At 36.5% G+C, this 16,588-nt stretch overlaps 1 protein-coding gene across 8 annotated transcripts in view; it reads left to right on the top strand.

Annotated features, from left to right (window-relative positions):
* Window positions 1–16,588, top strand: part of LOC134532630 (heterogeneous nuclear ribonucleoprotein K-like) — a 58,787-nt gene that overhangs the window by 21,703 nt on the left and 20,496 nt on the right. For 4 of the 8 annotated variants that reach the window (XM_063369243.1, XM_063369244.1, XM_063369245.1 and 1 more), the window contains 9 exons: window positions 3,578–3,698; window positions 4,177–4,271; window positions 4,662–4,718; window positions 5,303–5,346; window positions 6,214–6,316; window positions 6,400–6,519; window positions 6,819–6,947; window positions 8,439–8,641; window positions 9,590–9,666. In XM_063369243.1, the coding sequence (XP_063225313.1) occupies window positions 3,653–3,698; window positions 4,177–4,271; window positions 4,662–4,718; window positions 5,303–5,346; window positions 6,214–6,316; window positions 6,400–6,519; window positions 6,819–6,947; window positions 8,439–8,641; window positions 9,590–9,666 (874 nt within the window). In that variant the 5' untranslated portion in view covers window positions 3,578–3,652. The remainder of the gene's footprint in view (window positions 1–3,577; window positions 3,699–4,176; window positions 4,272–4,661; window positions 4,719–5,302; window positions 5,347–6,213; window positions 6,317–6,399; window positions 6,520–6,818; window positions 6,948–8,438; window positions 8,642–9,589; window positions 9,667–16,588) is intronic. The other 4 variants (XM_063369250.1, XM_063369249.1, XM_063369251.1 and 1 more) reach the window with 2 other exon arrangements.

Below are 16,588 nucleotides of genomic sequence, written 5' to 3'. Positions count from 1 at the left end.
TTAAGACCTACTCAGGGACTTCAACAAGAGTTACTCGGACATCATTCAGCTGCGTGTGTGTGTGCTGGACTGCAAGTAAGCTGATTCGTGCCTTTATATATGTTATTTCTTTTATTATTAACTTCAATGAAGCATTTAAAATATGTGACTTACGTTATTTCCCTATTAGCCACGGAGTGCATTGATGTGTAGAGGCGTATGGGACGCCGCGAGAGGCCACATGATGTTGACATCAGCAAACAATAGCTAACACGTTCCTTAGAAGTCATTACGTTCCATCATTGCCAGGGGCGTAGCCACGGGGGGGGGGGGGGGTTGTTTAGGGGTTCAACCCCCCCCCCCCTCTTAGCACCAAATCTTTAATTAATTTCTTATTCATCACTCAAACAAATTTCATATTAAAATTAATAAAATTTTTACCATTACAATATTTAAATTTAAGTATTGAAAACTGCTAAAATAGCACTATTTTACACCTTAAAATCCAAATTTTCCCGGGGGAGGACCCCCGGATCCCCCACATTAATACGGGAGGGGGGGGGGGGGCATGCTTCTTAACACCCCCCATGCACAAATCCTGACTACGCCACTGATCATTGCATATTTACTTTAGCCCAATTAACATAGTAGATTGTTCGTACTATGTAAAAGTATCTGATGTAAGAGTGCTCAGTCAATAATTGTATTATGCCATCCTGTTAGTCTACAGCAACTCTGATGAGGAAGGCCAAAAGCTTTCAGCTTTTAGTCTATCAGGATTCACTAGTGCAAATCTTGAGGTTAGCTATTCATGTCAGACATGCATTTGGTAACCGAGTTTAGTAGCCGGATTTACATTAACAGATTCAATAATGATTTGTTAATTCAATAATAATTTATTAATAGAAAAATTACTTTTTTAATCTTATTATAATTAACAGGTTTTCTAAATGTACAACAATTTGTTACTCAGAAATTTTTTTACCACTTAATTAGTAAGGAAATGTTAAAAACCATATTTGTTTAGCACTGTTTTCCTGGAATTAATTAGGTTTCTACTTGGTAGGAGCAGGTGTATCAAAATTATCCTTTTTTCTCTATTCAATAATTATAAAATACTGAATTAAAAAAGAAAACATTTTCTTTAAGTTGTACATCTTTAAGCACGTTATTAAAAATTGATGAGTAAATTTTCATGATTCACACATCAAGCAACAAAATTTTTACAGGAAGATGGGGGTACCGACACATATGAACATAAACTTATATATAGTCACTTTCATAAAAATGAGAAGACCTGCCAAGCATATTGGTGTGCTAAATGAAACTTTGGTAGTGCAAATATCCTGGAATATATTTGGTAAACTAAAATAGTCATAGTAAAGAATAATTTCAAGTTAAAAAAATATGAATACTTGTATTAAAATACTTATTCTCCATACAATATATTTTCACGGTTCTTAGTGCAGTAGTTATAGTGTGTGATTGTGGTTAATAAGTTAATGGTGTGGTTCAAAACTTTACAGTTGAATTTTCTTTATATAATTTCCAATTTAAGATTACTGAGTTATGCAAACTGTGCTGAGAAAAAGGAAGGGAATACATTTTATTTGTGTATTGTATTGCTATAATATTATTAATTATTAAATACATAGCTCAGTCAATTTGATTATTTCATACTATGTAGGTCTGTATCCTCTATTTTTACTTAAAGTAATATTAAATAAATTACGTTTGTTAGGAAATATTTTTAAAAAATTTATATAGGTAGGTAATAAAATTTTATAAATTTACAACTATCCTTAAGTACTAAATTTATAGTCATCTAATGTTTGTCAAAACTATATAGTATTAACTTTTTAATGAATTTTAACAAGGTGGACAGAAATTCCTAGTCCTTTTTTCAAGGATTTTTTATTTTTCAATTATGTTTCTTTATATAGTCGACATAGCTGCTTTGGAAGAGAATTTTAGTGGTGGGTGCGGAACTATGTTACCCTGTCAAAAAAAGGTTCCTATCTTTTATGTTGTCAGTTGCTTTAAAGGCTCTGTGTTATTTGTGTTGTTTTCTTACTGTTTGTCTTTTCATGTAAATAATTTATTATAATAGCTCTTTTGAATTTTGTTTCTTTTCAAATTTTCCTACCTGATTCTTAATAAATATTATCTAATAATGATAATGTTCACGCTAGTGTTTATAATTATGATCACTTGCATGCCATTTTAAGCTATAAAAGGCAAGCCGTAAATATGGTAAGGAAAATTGTGACCCTACAAAAATTTGAGGGATCTATCCAAATAACTTCACAGAAAAATCCTTAAATTGATAGTAATGACAAGAAACAGAATTAACCAACACACGTTAGACTGAGCCTCAAGTCTGCTTATGTGCTGCCCTCTCATGGCAGCATGTTAGTTGTGCAATGTGTGTCCTCTGTGAATCCTACAAACTAAGACTGTTAACTCATAATAACCTCAAATGCTGAAGAAACTTTTGTACTTGTTTGTCATGAATTATATGATCAATATGTAAAGTATTACAGTGGAAGTATTCTAGCAAAAGCATGTCTGCAATACTTTTTAATGGTGACTCAAAATTTTTATAAATATAGCATAGTCTGAAAGACATTGTAAGAGATCATAGCAAACAGATTTTAGTCTATGCTTCTGAAATACAAGATTTTTTTATAGTATAATAGAATTACCATTTTGAAACTTAAACTCTTGTAAACCATAAGAAAAAAGGCAATAGAAATATAAAATTTTAGCTGGTTTGCATTGCGTTTGGTAATGTAATGAAAAAGGCGGATGTCTAAATGTTGCATGAGCTGTGTTAGTAATGTTGTCGTGGCAGTGCGCTAGTGAGGGATCGTCCATTAATCACGTGAGGCTCGAAAGGTGGGGAGGGGGAGGGGTTCGGGAAAAATCACGAAATTTCACGAGGGGGGGGGGGGGGGGGTGTAGAGAGATATCACGTGTATTTATTTTTTCGCCCGATTTCTACTAAACCGAAAAGCGACGCGTAACCTTGACTCGCCGTAGCCAGGCAACATTATCCCCGCCTGCCGCAACATGAACCACCCGGCTCGGCTTGCCAGTCGCCAGTAAGACTGTGATTATGGCGCAGAATACATGCGCAAATCACATATAAGCCTTTCCTTAATTATTTTTATGCCAGTGAGAATAAAACTGCAACCTTAATGTGTGTCTGGACATTTTTATCACTGTGCTTAATTTTTCAGAATTAAATTAGATTATACCTATATTTAAAGATAATATTCTGAAATTTTTAAAAATATTTTGTACCAAAAAAATACACGTGATTTATTGGGGGGTTGGGGGGGGGGTAGTCTAAAACCTCACCACAAATCACTAGGGGGGAGGGGGGGGGTAAAAAATTGGCTAAAAAAACATCACGTGATTAATGGACGACCCCTGAGCGACAGGCTGTCAGTAAGCACCCATGACCACCGCACGTAGTCTGTTGTGATCTGCACTTCCTGGACCATAGCACCGGGGTGCTATTGTAGACACTCTTGGTGTACAGTTGTAAGGCTGGTTACGCAAACGCTCGAGGTTATCAGTTTTGTTGTTGTAGATAACACGCGGTCCACGCACGTACTGCACGTACTCTCGTAGCCTGCCCCGGCCTCCCTAGTCTTGCTCGGCGACGATGGCTGACTGCGACGATGATTACTCTGCTGCAGACACGTACTCCAGTAAGTGTTGCATGATTGTCCATCTCTTATTCACCCACTTGCTTACAATACTAGATTTCAGCTTTTTTTTCTGTAGCTTTAAATTAAATAATATTTTTACATTTTATGGCAATTTATTTTGTTACAGAAGTATTGTTTTAATGACAATTAAAGCCTGCATTCAGGCAATGAAGAAAAAAAATACCTGTACACTTTTACTTTTTTACGTATTGCCATAGTCTTCTGTGAATATATGACAGGTGATATAATTTATATACATTTTACACTATTGGAAGTTAAAGCCTTCCAAATTGTTACATACCTACAAAATAAATAAATAAAAGTTCTTAAATTTTGCAAAGTGTTACCTTTTGTTAAACGTCAGTTCATATGAAGTAATTTTTAATGTAGCTAAAATGCTGTAATGAATACCCAACATAGAATGGGTGGAGCTGGGAGTGTGGTGTGTACGTAGCTGATATGATTGTTGTGTTGGCAGGCATGAAGCGAGAAGCAGACGGCGACATGGGCACCCCACAGAAGAGGTCACGCCCTGGGGGAGACACTGAGGTCCGCCTTCTCATCCCCAGCAAGGTGGGCTCCCTTTACCCCCTAGCCCTATACCCCTCTAGCCATATATTCTCTAGCCCTATACCCCTCTAGCCCTATACCCCTCTAGCCCTTTACCCCTCTAGCCCTTTACCCCTCTAGCCCTTTACCCCTCTAGCCCTGTGCCCCTCTAGTCCTGTGCCCCTCTAGCCCTTTACCCCTCTAGCCCTTTACCCCTCTAGGCCTTTACCCCTCTATCCCTATACCCCTCTAGCCCTGTGCCCCTCTAACCCTTTACCCCTCTAGCCCTTTACCCCTCTAGCCCTTTACCGCTCTAGCCCTTTACCCCTCTAGCCCTATACCCCTGCCTTATACTATTCTAGCTGGCACTGATGTCATCTAGTGTCGCGTCTCATGGCAGTCATGTTGTTGCAGGCTGCTGGCTCGATTATTGGGAAAGGCGGTCATAATATTACTAAATTGAGGACAGAGGTGAGTAGGTTCACATGTGCTGGCTGTTTTTTCTTTGCTCACATGTCTTGTGAAACCACTTATTTTTGTCACAGTTATACAATATAGTCAAGTTTTTTTTTTTTGAAATTGTCAGTTTGAATTGCTTGCTTGTAATGTCTTTTGGAAACATAATATTTTCTCAATATGTGAATAATTTACAGCATTCCATAAATAAGAGAAGGTTCATTTTGGTATTCAGCCATTATACAATTTAGTTTTGTAAAACCTTTTTTACTCAAGACACTTGAAATTATTTAATTATAAATCAGTAAAATGTTAACAATTAATGGTTTTGAAGTTATATTGTTTTTATTTAAGAAAGAGCTCTTGTTGAACACAACCTTTTCTGTAACTTTTGTTTAACATGTTTTGCCCCCCATTTTACTCCTTCGATGGCCCTCTGAATGGTTCGTCGTCCCCGATTGGTCCCCAATCTGACCAATGGTACGATGGCCCCGCCCCATGTCGCCGCCCCGTTGGATTGATTGCCCGCCCGCCCCGCCTGCGAATGGAAATATTGTCCCACACATCGATTGGATATGTGTGACTCCTCCAAAATGCAGTACAAAGCCTCAGTTACTGTCCCCGATTGCCCCGGGCCCGAACGGTAAATCTACACATCACATTCTACATTCTGTACTTATTAAACTATACTCCTTGTGACTGGATCTAGACACGCAAACCTACACCGCTTGCCTGAGTAATCCCGTAATGTTCACTTAGCAAGAGCACATTTTGTACAACTTGTGATGCAATCTTTAATGTAGTTTTTAATGTAAAGCAGTAATTTGTAGCTGTTTGTACCAGTGGCAAGTGTAACAGTGACCTGTGTCTAGTGATGGACCACAAAGTAGAGCTAGCGAGACACTAGCGAGGGAGACCTCGCAGGCGTCCCATTGGCCCTTGGCTCCCAGCTGTTGTGCAAGTAGGGGGAGCGTGGAACATTTAACTTTTTTTTAAACTCATTAACATTAGTAAGATATCAAATTGAAAGATAATGAAAAGATTGAAAAAAAAAAAACTACTTGTGTTTGAGTAATATGTTAAATAGCATCCATTAAGTAAACATTGCATGCTTTACTATTCATTTATTAAAGAATCATGTTGAACTCATAAAATATTGATATATATGGGAGGAGTCGTCTTTTGAAAGTAAATAAATGTGGAGAGATTTACAATTGGTGTTCAAAACTTATAAATTTGAAATATTAAAAGCTAAAACAAGGATAAGTTTGTGCCAATAAATAGTTTGTTCTGAAACATAGCTCATTTTTACAATCAATATTATTTAAAATTGAAAATGTTGACATTAAAATTGATAGTAATATGAACTATATAGTAAAATGATGATGTAAAGTAGTTGTTAGTTGTGTTGACATGATGATTGTAATAAGCACCATGGTGCTTGGTACCGTGGTGCTGTGCCACTGTGTCGGCGGCACAGTGGCAGAGTGTGGCTGTGAGTGATTGGCAGGGTCTCCAACAGTGGTCGTGCTGGTTGCAGCATCCTCACCGTGTGCTCGGATCTGGAGACCGTGCTGAAGGTTGTGCGGGACGTGATCCCCAACATAGAGGACGTGAGTACCTGACTGCGTGGCGACGCGGGGGCTGGTGGGGGGTGGGGCCACGTCCCGGGGACTAGCGCTTGTTCCCTGCGCAGGCCATCGCGCGCACCGGCTTGGCGCGCAACGACGACGTGGACCTGCGCCTGCTGGTGCACCAGAGCCAGGCAGGGTGCATCATCGGCAAGGCTGGCCAGAAGATCAAGGAGCTGCGGGAGGTTAGCACATTTCAGCTTATTAGTGGACGTGTGTGTGTGTGGTGAAGCAGGATACTGACTTGCAAAGAAATAATACTTCTTTATGCATTAGAAATTTATTGATGGGCTAAACGCCCACCTCTCAACATATGCCCTAATTTGCTCATAAGAAAAGTTTTTTTTTCATAAGAAAGTATTAAATGATGCTAACCAAACACGTAAGTTTGTTTGTTGAACACCATTTTACGAAGTATTGGGAAGTAAGTAAATTCTAGTTTAGCTGTGAGTGACACTTGAGGAGTGTGTTGTCGCTTGTGCAGAAAACGGGAGCAAGGATAAAGATCTTCAGCAACTGCTGCCCCCAGAGCACAGACCGCGTGTGCCAGATATCCGGCCGGCCCAACACCTGTGTTGATTCGCTCAAGGAGATCATCGAGCTGGTTAAGACGGTGAGCAGCTCCCTCTTCTTGTAGGTCTTGCTTACGCTCGGTTTTACGACTCTCGGTAGTTATCCTTGAACAAATAGTCGACTAGTGCTTAGACTGACTTATTCAGCTGTAGTCACACTTTCAGGGGGAACATTGGATACTCTCTCAAGACAATTTTGTAGAACGAGTTACTATTTTTCTGGGTCTCAATGGGAACTGTTATTTAATGTATCATCCTTATAATTTTGTTTGTTAACATAATTAACTTAATGGGGTATAAATATAGTTACCACATGAACATAATTAATTTGTACCTTGTATTTTCAAATTGTAGCACACATACAAAATATATGTCTATTATTTACCATCAACCTAGCTGAAAATGATGCATGACACACGTGAATTGAAATAAATGATCAGCGAGTAATGAATAAGTACAAGAGCTACCATAAAGGGCCTAATACATATTCTGCTAGTTAATGTTACGGTACAATAACCTGGAATGCAGTACCATAGTTACTGTGAATAACCTACATATTGGGCATGTAGAATGTTAAGACAAAGCGTGACATGCTGAGCATCCAAATAAACCTAAACCCAAATTTCATGTGCCAAACGAGTGAAATGCACAACTGTATCATCTAACAAGTTTGAAAGTAAATATAACCCTAATTACAATAAGGGGAAAAAAAAGATTTTTCATTATAATTTATTATATGTGTCGGCTGTCAGTGTTAATTGGATTTTATAGTTAATTCATGTTTAAAAAATTAGATAAACACTGTAAGTATATAAAAATTTTTACAGCTACTTTCAACATGCCTGATCTAACCTGCAGAGGATTAAAATGAACTATGGTTAGGAGCAAAGGCTGGGTTCATAATCTAATCTTTGCTACGAAGCACTTTGTTTCCTCTTCAAATGTTAAGTAAATCTGGTCTTAAATTTATATATGTTGAATCAATTTTATTTACAGTGTGAATTATAATTTTACATTCCGAGCTTTTGCGTGAGAAGAATCTGGTATTCGTAAACATGCAGTGCTTTGTACTCGGTGGCACCATGCAGCAACTTGGAAGAAATAAGATGCCCCCTGGTGGAAGGTTATTGGATAATCAAATGTGTTTTGGTTTTCATATTTTATAGTGTTTATTATTAATTAAGTTTACATAATTATAAACATTTCAATCTCAGTGTAATAAATAATTGCCAGTAGTTACAGTTAGAAAAAAGAAAACTCATTTTTAAATTAATCAGTAATTTTTATTTATTCTGTGCTTAATATTCAGAATCTGATTGATATCTCAAATATTGCCAGGGATTCAAATTGGATTCGAACCGAACTGAAAATCAAGGATTCGCACATCCCTAGTCGCTTCACTGAATAACAGCTTATCCACAACAATAAAACCACATTTCTGTGATGGGCTGCATGCGACATTGTCTGGCAGAGGAGAGTGGGGAGTAGCATGCTATAACCAGTGTGTGATGCTGGTGTTTGTGTTCTTGCAGTCTCCCATCAAGGGCATCAACAACCCGTATGACCCACACAACTATGACGACTTCTTCGCCCAGGAGTACGGTGGTTTCGGGGACCCGGAGAAGAGCATTGGGGTGCGTGGTGGGCCCCCACCCCCGATGCCGGGCGGCCGTGGGGGGCGCTTTGGTGGCGCCATGGGTCCTGGACCGGGCCCCAGGCTAAGCCCGCGCATGGGGTGAGTTGCCTTCTTCGAACATGTCTGGGCTCTGACAACAACTGTGATGCCTTTGCAGACAATGCGAAATAGATCCTCTGATCATAATTTCTCCAGTAGCAAAATCATTTTGATAGAAACACACACAACTCATGCAAGATGTGTGGTTATTTCACTAAGAATCGCTAATTTAACCCCCTTACGAGTTTGACTGCACTCCTGCTTGCCGTTCAATAACTGTTGTTTAAGATGTGATCCACGCAGATGAGTTGCGGGATCTTAAATTAACTAACTCGTTCCTTGGCTTCCAGGTACTTCACTTCTCTCCTGTTGCAGTAGAGCATAAGTAGGGACCCAAAACACTGTTAATAAAATTGATCAAAATCTGTGTAAAAAAAACTGTAAAATTGTTAATGTTACTTCTAAAATTCAGGATCAAATTTTCATCTTTGCCTTTTATTTCCTTAAAAATTGTTTTATATACACTGTGAATTTAAACTTGATATTTTTTTTGGTGATTCTGAAGAAAAAGCCTCCTGTTGCTGCTGTAATACAGGATCTCGAAAAGCCCTAAATTCCTGTATGGAATTTAGCTTTGGACTTTGAATAAAAACTTTTTTTTATTAACATAAAACTAGTTTATATAAAATATATAAAGCTTGTTCTTTATCAGTCTTTCACTAATCAGCATTTATTAAGTCTGGCTATTTGGAGGCTCAACTAAAATCCACAGCGGTTGGCTTGTTGAACACACATCCAGCATAATCTTGGAAATCGTACACATTTCCACTGTGCTTCATAGCCAATTCAATTTGATGGTGAAAGGAATCGGTAAGCACAAATGTATGATATCTGATTCGAAGTAAAAAAAAATGTTGAATGGTTTGTGCAGAAATCCGTAAGAAATAATCTACAAGATGCACGGAAAAGGTGTGCCAAGAGCCTGAGAATGTGGTGTGTGTGTTGCAGGGGCCCTCCGCCGGCAGGCATGGGGCCACGCGGCCCGGGCGGTGGCTTCGGCGGACGAGCGGGGGGGTTCAGCAGAGGTAAACACTACTACTAGCCTCCTGCTCCAAGAAGACATAGCTAGCTTCTGACCATAACACTTTCCTCATTTTCGTTAGCGCTTAGGGTCTCGGCGTGTAGCTTTTTTTAAAAAACATTTAAGAAATACATGTGTTTCTGGTGTGAGTTCTTGCGTTATTGTCATACGAGTAGGAACCTGTAACACAAATTTTTATTTTACCAAAAGAAATGTCGTAGTTTGGTGCACCAGCAGTGTGACTACTGCTGCTTACGCTTCTGTGAGAGGGTGCACTTTCGGTCTTCTAAAAGGAGTGCACTCTCATGGACTCCAATTTTGATAGCAATTATCATAACATTTGCAAATAACAAATAGTTTGGCTATAGTTTATTTGGACCATTTTCTTTGTTGGTTTTTGAAAATAAAATAAGACTGCTTAGCCTTATTCTACTGCGCAGTTAAGTTTTGAGCTGGGGTGGGCCTATGTACACTATACCGGCAGCGGGCAGGCTGGCCGGTGACACGTGGACACAGTCGGCCGATTGCTGCCTCGACAACTCTGGTAACCACCTGAACTCTTATTCATGCCATGTTGCAAGATTATCCTTAGGGGTGACCAGTGAATATTAGTAAGCAAATTCATACTGCTGGATACACATTGTGACCAGTGATTTATGTCAAGTGTTCAGAGTGATGCCTGCATGTCTGACAACCTTGTTTTATACTCTATACTGTACTCACCAATCACACTGCAGCTATCGCCCAGTTAGCACATTAATTGTATCAACAGCACTTCAAAATTCATTCCTTTTTATGTTACACTGGGCTAAAGGATTAAAGCTTCTTATAGCAAGACAACACAGTTTGGCTTTGTAGAACGTGGTGAGGTATGCACGGCAGAATTAAAGGAAGAAAATAAAATATAAAATGAAGAACAATGATTTTGCTATGCTGACTTATAATCATTTAATTTTTTGTCTTACATGAGCACAAATTAGGATTTATATAATTTCATGTTTTATCACATATTCATTGCACATTTTGTACTAAAATCAACCTTAAAAATTAGGGGTGCAATTTTTATGCAAAAAAAGGCATTTTTGTTCAGGTAAAGTTATTCATAAAAATAAAACCTATTAATTGCATGGAAATTAGTTTTAATTAGAAAGTAGTGTACACAAATGCATGCCAAAGAATGTAAATTATTAAGTCAGCTTTAAAAAGAGATTAGAAAATCATTACCCAAATGTAAACTGGAACTAACGCATGACTATTGTCGTAAACACTAACCATGAAAGATGCAGGCTATCAAATGTAGATTACTCGGCACTAGACAGAATGCGTACCGTATTTACCCGCAGAAGGTTTTTCCCTTTCTGTGGGACGCACCATTAATTTTGGGAAAAAAATTTAATATTTTCACCATAATAGTCGCCCCAGCTATGGGTCAAAGCACCATCTTAATATATATAAATCTCGTGTCACAATGTTTGTCCTCAATGGACTCCTAAACCACTTAACCGATTTCGATGAAAATTGGCATTTAGGTGTAATATTTTCCAACTTGAGAGATAGGATAGTTTTTATTTCGATTAATGGTCTTAATCTTATAATTTTAGAGTTTTCTAATGTGATGTATGTATGAGTTGGCAGAAAATCACCACGGCAACGGCTGTAGCATTGTTGATGCTTCATTCGTCTCCATGGCAACGACTATTTCATTGTTAGTGTAGTCCTCATCACTCATTAAATACAGACCACCAATTTTTAGATATATACAGGTAAATAACTATACACTGGTAGAACAAAGTCGGTCGGGATTTGAAAGTGATATAAATTATTCAAATTAAGAAGACAATTACTAACTACATCTGATTTCTAAAAAGGTCCCCTTCACCAAGTCAACTGATTTCGATGAAAATGGGCATTTATGTGTAATTTTTTCCAACTTGAGAGATAGGGTAGTTTTTATTTCGATCAATGGTCTTAAAAATTTATTATTAATAATAAACTGATCATCAATGTTAATTGGTGTTTAAGCCCGGGAAACAGTGGGCACTTCGTCTCCATGACAACGTTGCGTACTTGAGAGTCGGGAAACCATCGGTGCTATTCGTTTTTTCTTCGGTACATTACAAAGCATTGTATTAAATTTTTGTCAAAATTAATTAATTTTCATTTTATTTCATTTATTATAACTGTAAATAAGAGATTTGGTCTCATTTCCCCCCCCCCCCCCCCCAAATTAATACAACCGTGCGAAGCCGGATCGGGCAGCTAGTATATATCTATATCTATATATATATATATATATATATATATATATATATATCTGTCTTCACTGGAGTTCCTTGGATACAAGTAATGTGTTCCTTTTCTCAGTTTATCAGCTCTTTGTCTGTTTACTATGGGAGGGTGTAAGTTGGCCCACTTCCCCCCCCCCCCCCCCTCCAAATCGTATATAAGACCCTACCAATTCCCTCTGCTCCTAACCAGATAAAAGAGTGCTATTTTTTATACCAATGTTTTCCTTTCCTCCATGTTTTATTTTTACCCATCTTATTGCTGCAGAGAGAGGTGGCAAACTACTTTGTCAGTTCCTTCTTAAAAACTACAGGCAGTTTACCGCAAAGATGGAGGAATATAGAAGGTGCCCTTAAAACTCCAGCCATTGCTGCAGTTTTGTCATGGTATGTTCACTCATACAAAAACAATATCAATGTTTTGCATATGAATCACAATACATTTTTTGTACACTGAACTTTTTAAATTGAAATTGAAATTTAAACTACATTTGAATAACTATGAGATATCTTCCTGTACGTGTCTCAATAACCAAAATGCCCGGTAAGGTAAAATATTACTTCTGAGGCAATATAATCACTTAACTGAAATGAGCGCCAAATTAATTTAGTTGTATCTACAGATATCTTCCAAATTAATAATCAATATTAAAAGTAAAATATTTCAAGAAAAATAATTAAATGTTAAGCAATTTACAACTGATTAATTAATTGTATCCAAAATTAATGTTTGATACTTAAATAATATGAAAATTTAAAAAATAAATCTAATTTGCCAAACAGTAACTTCAGTAAACACTAGCTCATTAAAAATAGAACTAAGACTAATTAAACAAAATTTGTCAGGACTTCTGAGGGAAAATACTAAGTTTATCAGGAATAGTTGTGCAATATTCGAAAGTAATCAAAGTTAAATTTAAATTAGGAATTATACAAACTTTAACAGAATTCAATGATTATATGAAGAATTTTGGATACAAGTAACCTATTTCTCAATATTAATCTATTACTAACTAAACTCATATACCTGAAGCAACAACACATCTCACTATTGTAACGAGTAATTTGTTGAGAGTTGTTTATCTACATAACTATTTGAAAATTTTAAACTTGGTCAGTAAAATATTCCTATAGATATAATATATGCCATCGGCTAGTTCAAGAGAAGGGTATCGTGGGCAAATTTTAGAAGCTAGGTTCTTTACTTTTACAAATTCTTAAATTATTAAAGTTCGAGAAGTTAGGATTATTTATAATTTGAACTCAATATTAACAATACTCTAGACTTAAAATTAATTACTTACTCAGTTCATATCTTTTCAATATTACTTCAGGAATATAAAAAAAAATAATCTCTAGTTCAAGGATGTCCAGCGTTTGCACAATCGTTGACGTTAAAGTCTCTGTATCGGTCGTAGTTTCCTCTTGATATTCCCGGGGTTAGAACCTCGAACCTGTTCCATCTTCTGGTATTTACATGTTGCACTTTCCGCATATCAATACCGAAGTCTGTATATTAGTTTCGGACAATCTAATTGCTGACGTCACCAAAAATCAACGTAACTCGCGTCGTCTATCACAGTTTGATGATCTTTAACACGGGCGATGCTCGAATCAGGCTTCTATAGGTTGGTGGTCGTAGTTTTTGAAGGACTGGTGCTGGTTTCGGAGACTCTTCCTTTGATTCATAGAATGGTAAAGGTGCGGCTCTTGAAGTGATTACACGCACACCAACATTTAGTATTGCTGACCTCAGACTTGACATTTATTCATGAAATCCCTTTCACAAGCTAATGGCTCTGCCAAAAATTCTTAATAATCCATTATTTTTACATAGATAAAATATATCGTATTAGACTACAGCATTGATTCGAAATTTTAAACAACCATAGAGATTGATGATAATACACAAATTATAACTAACACATCATTGATATTAAACAATATTAAAATAAACATGACATACATATATTTAATTAAGGTTGCCCTTTATACTATACATACAATTGTAGAAATATCCAATCAATACAAAATCTTCAAAATATTAATTTCTGTAGTCTTTCATAGCAGTGAACCGAAGCTGATGAACTTGAAGAATGATGATTCAGTCCAGTAGTAGTATACGTTAAGACTTATTTTAAAAGCATCGAATCTTCATCTAGCTAATTGTCTATTGTTTTTTTTTGCAAGTGTTAAATTCACATTCTTCAATCTTGATCCGTAGATATTCCTTTGAATTCGGTGTAGGGCTTTAATTAATAAACTATATTATCACATTAAAAATGACAGTCCTTTTCAGCTTTCTAAATTCAATAAATGCTCTAAAACTCAATGTTCTTAATAATCACTTTCATTTCTTTTTCCCTGTTCTTGTTTTAAAACTAACATTTAATTTAGTGATGGCCCGATATTCGATATCCAATATCGGAGATCGGTAATATCGGCACATTTTTCAATATCGGACATCGGTAAATACTTGCGATATTTTGATAACCGATGTTTGCTCTCGCCAATAATACTTCTCACATAACCTTAACCGTAATTCCAAGCTTATTTTCTGCGGGCGTAATTTATCTTTCTTCACGTCACCATATTACCTAGTAATTCCAAGCATATTTTCCACAGAAACAATTTCAAGATTTCAAGCCTATTTCTTCTTTCTGATACTGCAATGCATCCCGACGGTACAATTCTTCCATGTGTACACAAATCCCAGTCATTAGTGCATATTTATTCGTTTCAGATATTCGCAAAATGTTTTCGCTTGATGAATTTTCGAAGTTCACTATGTGTACATAAATTGAAAACATAAACGAAAATAATTACGATATTTAATTTAATAAGTGGTGTAGCCGTAAGTAAACATGAAGAAGAATAAAGTTGCTGCTTGATATAACAGACATTTTCTTTCCGTGTCGTTTCATGGTCGCCAACTGCTGTTCTATACAAAAACATTACGTAAGTTTTTACAATAGCTAAAATATGAAACGTGTTTACGTAGGGCAAGTTGCAGCAAAGGTATTATGTTGGCTATATTGAGTGCATTGAAAACAACATAAATAAAGATGTGTGGTTTAATAAACTCTGCAGTACGTTTGAAAGTTGTATTGAAATTACTTTTCACGTATTTTTAACGTGTTTTCGCACCAATAAATGGAGTGATACACTTTAACAATGGTCACAAAATTTACTACTTGAAGACCTTCCTTTCTAGCGTGTCGTTTACCGTGATGAAATTTTAGAAAGGGTACAAAAGTTTGATGTTTTTCGGCGGTAGCCTACAACTCACGTAGTTTAGGTTCCCTACCACGTTCGTGCAACTTCGGATTTCTCTCAAAAATTGAAATTTAAAAAAATCAAAGTGTTAGGTTAGGGTAGGTCAGTCACAACATACTTGAACTTCTGATTTAGCGGCTGAAGTGGCGTTAATAAACTTCGGAAATCTTCGGAAATTCTTGCAGGGAACCAAAACTACGTGAGTTGTGGGCTTCCCGTTTTTCGGACGGTATTTTTCGTAGATTACAGTTGAGACACTGGACTCAGTACATGCAGTGACTTGTAATTCATACATTATAAGCAAATACATTAGAGACTAATACCGGACAGCTACAATATTTCTCAACATTTCTCCACAAAAATCTGAAATTTGTTTCCTTGTAGTTACAATATGTTTTTTGCATACTGTAGGTAATACCTACACCAGAATATTGCTTTATCTTGCCTTGAAAAACAATTTAAATTTTTAAGACCTTGAATTTAGAGAGCTTATTTGTAGGCCATTATGATAAATTCATTATTAGCTTTCATTTAATGTGAATTTACTATATTTTACAATTAATAAAAATAATATACATTCACATTTGTATGTTTTATTAATATTTAAAATTTTTCATTATTGTCTCTAACAATACTCCAGAACCACAATTTTATAGAATCAGTGTTAGAAATGAGATAGGCCTATTATCAGAATATCGGAATATTGGGTATCGGTTATCGGATCGGTAAATTTGGAAATATCGGAATCAGTATCGGTATCGGGTTTTTGGATATCGGGCCATCACTAATTTAATTACAAAGAATATTTAACATACAAGTTTCCACAGAGATTTTATGCACAAGCATAGAGTAATGCTGTAATTTATAATAGAGTATAACTGGTGTTATCAAAAAAAATTACACTTATTAAATTGTCAATTGACAAAATACAGTACAATTTCATTACAACACTAAACATCTGCATAAAATATGCAATTCATATGTGGTTAAATATGGTACATTGCATGCAATGGCTAGCTACCAATATCGATATTAGACTTTGTCCACACTCTTTAGGCATAAACTTAAACAAACATGATTGATGCCAACTAGTGCTGGCTACATTTTTGTGTGCGCTACACAGCGGCAACGAAAACTAACATTAAGGTTGTAACATTGGAAAAGCTTGACACTTGTTTCTTCACAAGTGTTTTATTTACCGGCATATTGCAAATAACATTGTAGTTCTAGGCATGAGGAAATTGTGTGAATCTGTAAATGTAGACCTTTTTCCCATGACCCCCTTCGCCGAACCAGCCGCATATTGGCCCTAGGGCTTTGCACATTCATTATGTGTCATTGTAATCTGTTGCTGTGTTATATTTT

This window comes from Bacillus rossius, chromosome 6, assembly GCF_032445375.1.
Source record: "Bacillus rossius redtenbacheri isolate Brsri chromosome 6, Brsri_v3, whole genome shotgun sequence".
Taxonomy (NCBI): domain Eukaryota; kingdom Metazoa; phylum Arthropoda; class Insecta; order Phasmatodea; family Bacillidae; genus Bacillus; species Bacillus rossius.
Note: the sequence above shows the minus strand (reverse complement) of the source record. Positions and strands in the feature narration are given on the sequence as shown.